Source organism: Caenorhabditis elegans, chromosome X (genome assembly GCF_000002985.6).
Source record: "Caenorhabditis elegans chromosome X".
In the NCBI taxonomy this organism is placed as follows: Eukaryota; Metazoa; Nematoda; class Chromadorea; order Rhabditida; family Rhabditidae; genus Caenorhabditis; species Caenorhabditis elegans.
Genome location: NC_003284.9, coordinates 10219332 through 10228934, shown reverse-complemented (window position 1 = coordinate 10228934; position 9603 = coordinate 10219332). Strand labels below are relative to the sequence as shown.

Below are 9603 nucleotides of genomic sequence, written 5' to 3'. Positions count from 1 at the left end.
GTCACCGACAGTCTTATTTTTAAATAAACACATACACATATTATTTTCTCGAACAGGCACGCTGTTTTCAATTTTACAACTGAAAACCTGAATGTTGATTCGTTCAGTAGACATAATTCTGAAACACGTGCAAAGTATTCAGTTACTTTGTTTATTTTTCAAAAACCTTACTTTTCTGCCAACGTTTCATTATTCATATTCCATTTTCTAGCACGTTTGATTGTTTTCTAGCCGAAGGTAATCATATTCTGTATAGATAAGCTATTGAAAAGGATGAAGCAAAAACCTTCAACCAATTGACTTCATTGTCCGGAGAAAGAAAGCGAAAAGATGTTCAGATATGAAGAAATGAGGCAAAATACAGGCGCTTGTACTTTATCTACGTCGATCTCTTTCCCTCTCGTTCCCCTATCCTTGTATTTCGCGCCGCATGATGCTTATTCAATGTTCCTCTCCCTTGAAACAGCACAGAATGGAACTGCCACGTTGGAAAAAAACATACACAATACCCGAATATAATTTTGCATCAATCGATGATTCGAAATCATTTGCTAGCTGCATTCGTGGTTTATTTGTTCAACACCTCTTTCGCCTTTCTCCCTCCTTCTTTTACTATCATTCTTTCATTTCTCTCTCTACCTCTTTGTTACTCTTTGTTTGTGCCCTTGCTTACTATCTTTGTCTGTTCCACAGTGTGGCGGTGCCACGTTTTTTTCCCAAATCGTACATCGGCTCTGGACAGCTATCAAGCTGATCTTTTCAAAATCTGTTCTCCAGTATTATCATAATTCTTACAGGATGGCCACGTCTGCTGAAATGTCGGGCACAGTTCAGCAAATCGAGAGCATCATTCAAACAATTGAAAGGTATGAGGACTTCTTTCGCTTATGACTATTCTTTTAACAAGACATTTCTTAAAAGGGTAATTAAGACATTTAGCGATTTAAGTAAAACTGGAAACCTGCAAAAACATCATCGTTCGCTGTCCATTTAGTTATTATCCTGACAACTACCCGGACAGGTTGTCTTAGATCATGAATAGAGAGAAGTTATGGGGAATTTCTGAACGCGTCAGTGTACGAAAGTGCGGAAGTAAAAGAAAAAAGGCAATAGAAGTAGAAATGCATGCAGTGTTTCAATAACAGTGGGAAACGGGAAGGAACGCTTTGTAATGGTCCCTCTGCGACACCTTCAATACTTTTTTGGAATCTTGTCAGTGCCTTCAAAACATTTTCGCAATCTGAAGCATGTTTTTAGAAAAAAGTTTTGAAATCAGGTTCCAAGTGCACATTTTTTATTGAGCTGAAGTTAGGCATATTTTTGTTGTTATTGTTGTTTCTAAAGCGAGTTGTATCGTTCGCAGTGTTTCGTCTGTATATTGTGAAGCAATAGTTTTCAAATTTTCAAATGGTTGATGGTCACTCTCTTCTGATGTAGTTTTTACCACTCCTATTTTTACATCTACTGATCCGCGGATCTTTATCGAGTTCCGCCTTTTCCAGATCTCCTTCACATTTCGCTTCAAGATCCTACTTATTTCTCCTCTTTGACGGTGTCAGATGTTATCTTCGACCTGTTTTCTAGGGCGTGTTCCCTATTCAAATTGACTGTTTTAATATAACCAGTGAAACGAGGATTGAAAAAGAGAAAAAATTCTATGAAATTTCATGACGCGAATCATGTTTACACAGTTTGGGGGAGGAAGAATAATAAAAAAAAGTAAAGAGATGAAGCATGAAAAATATGCAAGAGACTATTTAGGTATGAGCTGGCATAAATAAATTTCCGTTTGAAAAAAGTTAAAAACATATGCTTGTGAATATGAAAATGTTTAAACATTAGTTATAAAAACCAGGGTTGTAAAAATAAAAGTAATCTGTTTCTATTATTAAACGCAGTAACATATAAAAAATCCTGCCTTGATTAAAGAAAATCAATAAACTGAATAGAAACATTGTTTTTATTTAAAGTTTAGATATATTTAACAACAAACTATAACTTAGAAATAGAGCAGATCGTTGAGTTGATTGTGCAATAAATTGTTTTTTTTTGTTTCTACTTTTTTGCATACTGCTGCAATATCTTAACAATTTCTAGCAACTTTTGTTTTGCCCATTTGGAGTAGCTGTAACATTTTCAATCAACAGTAGCCGTTAATCTGCTCGAACTTGCTGATATTATACATTTAATACATATTATAGAACCGGAATACTTAAAACTTTTTATTACAGTGTAAAAATTTCTTCATTCACTGTTTCTATTTCACCTTTACTAGTTTTTGTTAGTTAACTTTTTTACCAGTTTTAATTATTGACGTATTTACTAAAAACCTAAAAGATGCTTTGAATTCAAAACAGATATGATAGTTTTTTCTGTTTAACATAATTTAAAAGTAATGAATAGGAATGTGCGAGACCGCTGCTATGATTTCAAAGAAAAATACTAATTTAAACATATTCTTTGCATTGAAAGTTTTTAAGGAACTAATCATGTTTCATTTTTTTAAATCGAGGGTACTGCATATACAACATTCCAGACTTTTTTGCAAAGGTGTGTTTATAAAATTGCTAGTCTAGGAAAAGTGTGTTCTTTGCACCAGCCACGCCACTGTAACACGATACACTTGTGAACTGAAGGTTTGGTGCGTGCGAATATTCATATTTAACCAAAACGAAGCTCAAGGGCCCATCAATTTTGGTTGTGGCCTGCAGCTTCGCTTGTGGGAGGCCCGGTGTGCGGTTGTGTCATTCGTTCTTCATTTCTCAAAAAAAAACGTAAACGCAATGAAATAAAGCACACATTGAGCCCCGTTTCACAGAGAGAGACAAGCATGGCCTCTCGCTTTTACATCCGCCCCATTGTCCATTATTTGATTTGGTACTGCGAGTCTTTTAGTGTTCGTGGCTTGGGGGAGATAAAAAAGAATATGATGGCACTTCAATGTTTTTGTCGCCTTCAGGAAGATTATGTCAATTTGAGTTGTTTCTTACATTGCAATGTCTATCTCTCCCTCCCCTTCTCTTGTCCATTTACATTTTTTATGGCTCTCCTTGATTCGGCAAGACCTAGAAGCTAGACCCGAAAATGGACAAGTTGCCAAAATGACAACATTTCTGACACTTTGTTTAACACACCCGAGGTTGAATAACAGACTAGGAAGTGATTTGAATATTTCCGAGTTTGTCACAGATGTGTTTCATTCAATGCATTTTTTTTCGAAATCCAAACAAAACTACATAGTGAAATAAAAGTTTTTGTGTCTGTTATGACTGAGAACTCATTTAAAAAAGAATGAGGCTAGACAGATTTGCACTTTTTATTGTCCAACTTCCGGTTAGCTAAATATAGTTAGATATATATTTTTTGGTTCTGTAACAACCAACATGATCTTAGTGCTCGAGAAGTTTGCACGTTATTCCTAGTTTCTCAACCATCATAAAACACATGATTCACCATCTATTTTTTGTTTTTAAATATTTGTTATAATGTTTTGTTTATTCTTTTGAGCTTAATTTCCTCAGCTCTTACTTCTTCAAAACAAACACATGAGCGGTAATGAAAGTAAATGAAAATTCTTTTTTTTTGGTATTGGACCCTCTTTTTTTTAAATCGATTAGTTTTTTTTTAAATCGATTAGTTTTTTTTTTCTTTAAATCAAATTCTGAAAATAGAACACGTCATTTCAAATTATATTCTTCTTTGCAGTTTTCATCTTTATAACGTAACTGTAATCAAAAAAAAAATTTTTCAGAAAAAGAATCATGAGGCAATGAAACATAGAACGGAGAGCTCATCATTCATGTTACCGTGCTCTTCGCATAGATTTAAAAATCATCCAACATTAACTTCAACGTAATAATTTTGAGAATATAAACATACTCTCTCGAAAATTTTTAACAAAAACAATAATAGTACATTAAAAATATTTTGAAGAGTAATTTTCTATAAGCTGAGTGAAAAAACACTATCCAAACTTGACTTCAGCAACACATGTTCTTTCTCAATTCTGCATGACAAAAGTTCTGGAACCAAGAGAGTTCTACAAAAACTGTTGTGTGTTTACATATAATTGTCGTGCCCCTCAATTCTGCTATCTGCTAATTCAAACTACTTTCTTTGTTTTTCACTAACTGCTTTTTGAAGTTTCTCGTGTTCGTAGGTAAATTTTTACAAATTCAGACTATGTGTCATCAATAAAAAACACCAACAAACAATGTTAGTGAGAGGGCTCGTTTAAATTCAGTAAACTCCCAAAAGCCTAATTGTTCCTGCAACAAATGAATTTCAATTAACTGACGTAGAATGTTGTTCTCGAAATTCATTTGACAAAATTGACTGGTTTCCAGCCGCATCCCTTTTTATTTTATTTCAGAAATTACGTACATGTGTGGCTTTTATTTGAATCAGGTTTTGTGGGCCTTTGCGTGTCTGAGTGTGTCAATTTCTAGAAGGAGTGAAAAAGGGAAATGTATGCTTGTCCCAAGGGAACGTCGACACTTCTTTGTTCAACATGTTTCGCGCCCACACATACACAAGTGTCCACAAAATTTATTCGCACCTTAACATGCGGCCATTATTATTTGTGAAATTTCAGCAAAATAGACGTCTCGTCGCAACAACACAGCCCGGCGTCCAATAGCTCTTCGACAAAGTCGGAGGATAGTGGCTTGGATGATGGACCAAAGAAATCCGTTGTATGTTTGACGAAAAACATATCTTGAACTTTTCTAACGTTACAAATTTTTTAAGATGAAAAAAATGCAAGCAACAACTGTTGACTGTTTTTTAAATTGTCATTAAAGTTTGTAAGCAAAAATTGCTGTATTTTAGACATCTGCCAAACCAATCTCTCGCAAATCTTCGCGAATGTCGCAATCGTCTGGGGTTTCACTACCTCCTGTGCTCGAACAACTAGAGCACATGATAATTTCTGACGACTGGTTGGGCAGCGAGTCAACCTCCCCATCAGGACTAAAGCAGCATGCGCAAGTGGCAAAAACCAGGTCGGCTCCTATCTTATTTCTATTTCAAATTCATTGAATCTCATTTTTCTTTAGGTCGAGAGAGGGACAGAAGCTTTCTGAATTGGGAAGAACTTTGGTCACTTCGGCGTCACTCAAGTCTTATATTGATCTTTTGAGTAGCCACCATAGACAGAGCATTGCATCGTGGCTCTATGGAAATGTTAACCATGTTTTTAGTAACTTGTTTAGGTACGACATTAAAAAGTTATGATACAGTTTGAAGAAACAATTGAAATTCTAGATTTGCGGACTCTCAGATATACTGCTCAGACCCGGAAGCAACAATTTCTCTGTCAATTAGAAATGGAATTGGACATGCTGTCAAACTTGCTCTCAAGTCCTCTTATGGAACCGATCATTCTACAAAAGGATGGAGAGCATTTGCTGAGCAGGTCATTACAGAATGTTCATAGCTTTTTTAATACTTCAGATTCATTTCAGGGTGCACCAGTTGTTTATGTATCGCCAGCTCTTCATATGGATCTCTCATCATATTTGGCTTCAGAGTTTGGAATTGCTGATGTCACTATTTTGCCGAAACTCGACTCTGATCGGGGTGAAATTGAAGGAAGAATTGTTAGTTGCTTATAATTTTGTAAAGCTTCTTTAATAATGTGAAAAAATTCCTAGGATCATCATCAATTCGAGAAAATTCTTGACGAGGATTTGGCTGCTGGAAAGAAGCCACTTATTCTGATTGGAGTTGTCGGAACAACCATAATGGGACAAAATGACATGATTTCCAAAATTTTAGAGATTCGTGAGAAGAAGGCTAAATTCTGGCTTCATATCACTGGACAAGCCATTGCTGCTTTGACATTCCGTGAACCAAACAATATTCTAGTTCATGTACTATCCCAAGTAGATAGTATGACGGTCCCTATTGCTCTTTGGCTTGGCATCCCATCTGCACCAGTTGTAGTAAGATTTCAAAAAAAAAGTTATTTTGATTGAGATAAAAAATATATTAATTTTTCAGACCCTACACAGGCCAGTGGAAGGATACAAAGCATCGTACCGTGAGAAACTTGACACTCTTCCATGGTGGGTCGCTTCCTCATACCTCTCTGGAAAGAAGATTGTTGACATGATCGAAAACGCATTCTTATTGAGCAAAGTGATGTTGAAGGGACTTTCAGCAATTCCGGAAGTTGAGATGATAGGTGTTGACAATCCAGTGGAGTTGGCAAACCGTGTATACAAAAACAAATTCACTCCTCCGACTGTGCTCATTTTCAAGTACAATTATGTTAGCATCAAAAATGCAATTCAGCATCATAAAGATTTGATCCAGAATAATGACGATCATGATGCTATCGCAATTGCTGAAAAGACACTCCAAGACGAATTAGAATACGGAGACTATCTTAACGCATGGGTAGGTTTAATTTTTCTCACACAACGCTCTTAATTCATCTAATCAAAGTTTAGCTCCGTGATGGACTTCTCCCTGAATCTCTTCCACTTGGTATTGATACGATTGAGCTCGGAGGAAACTATGGAATTGCTTTCCGTTTTTGCCCATTGGAGCACGCAGCAAGTAAGTTGATTTGCAATAACAATAGATTTTTGTGCAACTTTCTAATTGCATCTTGTTTACAGCATATTCGTCCCACATTGATCATGTTCAAAGATTTGTCCGCAAACTTACTGACATTATGAGAATTGTCGAGTCGACAGTTGTTTCCAAACTAAAGTTCTCAGAGCTGAAAGATGATTTCCCATCTCTTGTTCTTCTTCCAATCCGTAACTGGGCAGGAATTGGGGCTGTTTGGTAAATTAATTGAATTCATAACACATGAACACAAAACTAATTTAATTCCAGTTACATTCCTTCAATCGTGAAAGAAACTAATCCAGAAGACTGGAATGACATCCAGAAACAACAAATCTCGCATCTTAACTTGGAGCTCGTGCATCAATTGAAAAGCGTCGACGCAGCTTTCTCTTCCGGAGACTGCACTCGTTATGGCGTCTCTTGTGTCAAGTTTGGCATGCTTTCTGACGTGAAAGATTTGCATAACTTGGTCGAAATGGTGGCTCAAAAGGGAAAAGAGATTGAAAACAGCCAACAGTATTTGGACAGCCTCGCGCATTTGATAAGACAAGGAATCGAGGCCGCAAATGAGGCACTGAGAAAGGAAAATGATCAGAGACTTCAAAATGAGGGAATGATGAGACAGTTGCCAATAATGGGTTCTTTGGTTAATTGGTGGTCTCCATTGACTCCAGAATCACAAAATATCAGAGGAAGAGCTTTCAATCTGAAGACAGGTATTATTTTCATTGGATATTAATATTGATATGTATTATAGTATTAAAAACTAATAATGAATACCTATATGGAAGAATAATAGTTTAAAAGCAAAAGTTTTATTTTTTGTTGCCACTGAAAAACAAAATACATGTTCGGCTAGTACAAACGGACGAAAAAATTGCCGATGATAAGAATGGAAATTTATGTTTTCCAATTGTCTTTTATTGGGTTAAAGCAAATAAACGCTTCAATATTACAATTTACAGGAGAAATGCAAGAAACTGATGTACTTTTCAAATCAAAGAAAAACATGGACGCCACTCCACCAATCACAAAAAATGAAACTCCACAAATTCCACACGAGCCCTTTGCCACAAAAATTGATGAAGAACCAACATCCGAATCTGAAACCGCGGTGACAGAAGAAGCTGTTAGCTCTGCTGAAGAAGCAAAACCTGTGGAATCATCTTAATTATGAAAATAGAAAGTTCCTAATCCATCTGTAAAACGTTTTATACTGGTAATTTTGTGATTCCTTGCATTGCATTGACTAATTGAATTGAATTCGATAACTGCATTTTTCACGCCTGTTCTTGTGACTTTTCCCGTAGATATCTCTTGAAAGCGACTTTAAAAGTTGGGTTTTTATTGGTTTCCATTGTTTTTCAATTGTTTTTTTTTTTCAAATACTTTAGAGCGAATCTATTGATTCAAAAGTTGTGACCGACTAACTGTTCGAATTTTTATATACACTTTGGTTATACTTTCCTCGTGCGTCTTTTCGTTTTCTGACAGTATTCCGTGTTCAGTTTTCGCTTTCTGTGTTTTCTTCCCACATAGTTTTTTGACTGGTTAGCCCCCTACTGCTCGTCTCGGTTAAGCCTATTTTCCTCAACCTTTGAAAATGTATGCAACGTTTCAATTATTAGGGGTTTTGAATTAATATACATAATTTATTATTGTGCAATACAAAATGACTGTTTGTTTATATTAATAAAATTGATTGGGATAAAATTTTTGGTTTTTCACTTCATGCAAGCTTCGTAATCAAAAAATGTTTTTCAACTTTCTCTGAAAAAAACACGTGGGTTTGGAAATGGAGTAGCAGCTATCAACAAAACTACGTAAATATAAAGAATGGTTGATGATTTAAAAACTAACATGCTAGTTTTTAACTCAACTTTTCTTTCAATTTTTGAAAGTTTTAAGGCATTTATATAGAAGAAAAGTATCACTGTCAAATTATTCTGTTTGCAGCAATTTTTAACCCATTATCATAAAAATTCAATACATATCACCCTTCACACAATCATTCCGCTCATAAAACCCCAACAAATCATTCAAATAATTTCTTAATCCTGTCAATTTTCAACAGGTTTTCTAAAAAAATTTTTCCCAAACAAAAGGTTTAAAATCTGTTCAAAAATTGCTTCCGTTTCTAGCATAATTGTAAAATAATTGAAAACGTTTTTTTTTTGTAAACCAATTTACATGTTTGATTGCATTTTAAATAAAAATACAGGAATGTGAAATATTATGAAAAATAAAGCTTGGAGAAGAATAACCGAGAAGTAATGAGTGAGAATCAAAATAGTGAAAAGCCTTTGGGATACAAGTTTGATGAGAAAAATGTTTTTTGGTACTTAGAAATTGAGAATTTTCAGAGAATGTAACAGGAATGTAGTAGCTAAGACGTGCGTAAACCACAAAATAAAATAAATGAGCTACTGGCAATTTGGGAGCTAAGTTTTTGGATATCGGAGAAATATTTTCTATAGTAATAAAATATTGTTCGAAAATTTCAAATTGTGAAAATGGGATAAGGAAAGCATGACAAGCAACATTTATTTTAAAATAGTATACATTTTATACTTGTTCATAGGTCTAAGATGTACCATTTCTGCTCACCTCTCAAAAGGTAATTTATTTCATCGGCTTGTGCATATATATTATCATCCTGTGAGTAAAAAAGAAGCTCTTGTTCATGCTCATTTCTATCAACAATCAAAAAGGTTTTGGAATCAAAATTATCAGGATACATTAGCATTTTGGAAATTTCGTTGCATAATTATTCTTACGATAATGATATGTAATCTTTTTCCAACTCTTAGGGGGTCCCATCCCCTAGGGGTACCATCCCCTAGGGAATTCCATACCCTAGGGGTCCCCAACCCTTAGGGAGTCCCATCCCCTAGGGGGTCCCATCCCCTAGGGGGTTCCATCCACTAAGGGCCCCCATCCCCTAGGGGGTTCCATTCCTAGGGCTCTATCTAACTTTTTTTTTCGTCTAACACTTTATTTTTTCGTCTAACATTTTATTTT

General features: G+C 35.3%; 1 protein-coding gene and 2 non-coding genes across 4 annotated transcripts; 2 read left to right on the top strand and 1 right to left on the bottom strand.

Annotated features, from left to right (window-relative positions):
- Positions 1-431: 431 nt before the first annotated feature.
- Positions 432-563, top strand: C14H10.6. The gene has a single exon (NR_071947.1). It is a non-coding gene; the product is annotated as an Unclassified non-coding RNA C14H10.6 (non-coding RNA).
- A 234-nt stretch (positions 564-797) lies between these two features.
- C14H10.3 (Pyridoxal-dependent decarboxylase domain-containing protein 1) lies at positions 798-8294 on the top strand. Of its 2 annotated transcripts, none has more exons than NM_001129636.8 (12): positions 798-866; positions 4595-4694; positions 4831-5003; positions 5058-5213; positions 5266-5416; positions 5466-5600; positions 5655-5945; positions 6004-6402; positions 6456-6564; positions 6627-6798; positions 6850-7298; positions 7548-8294. In NM_001129636.8, exons 1-12 carry the CDS (start codon positions 799-801, stop codon positions 7751-7753), a joined length of 2409 nt encoding a protein of 802 aa, NP_001123108.1. In that variant the 5' UTR covers position 798; the 3' UTR covers positions 7754-8294. The 2 variants fall into 2 exon arrangements, with proteins under 2 accessions (NP_001123108.1, NP_001379485.1); NM_001392833.1 differs by lacking the exon at positions 798-866 and adding an exon at positions 3753-3852.
- C14H10.5 lies at positions 2641-2819 on the bottom strand. The gene has a single exon (NR_071946.1). It is a non-coding gene; the product is annotated as an Unclassified non-coding RNA C14H10.5 (non-coding RNA).
- Positions 8295-9603: the final 1309 nt, after the last annotated feature.

Excerpts from the sequence above, each read along its gene's own strand:
- C14H10.3 (NM_001129636.8), top strand. The coding sequence starts at position 799 with ATGGCCACGTCTGCTGAAATGTCGGGCACAGTTCAGCAAATCGAGAGC. Across the intron at positions 4,695-4,830 it reads ATGGACCAAAGAAATCCGTT|ACATCTGCCAAACCAATCTC; the intron begins GTATGTTTGACG and ends GCTGTATTTTAG. Across the intron at positions 6,403-6,455 it reads GAGACTATCTTAACGCATGG|CTCCGTGATGGACTTCTCCC; the intron begins GTAGGTTTAATT and ends ATCAAAGTTTAG.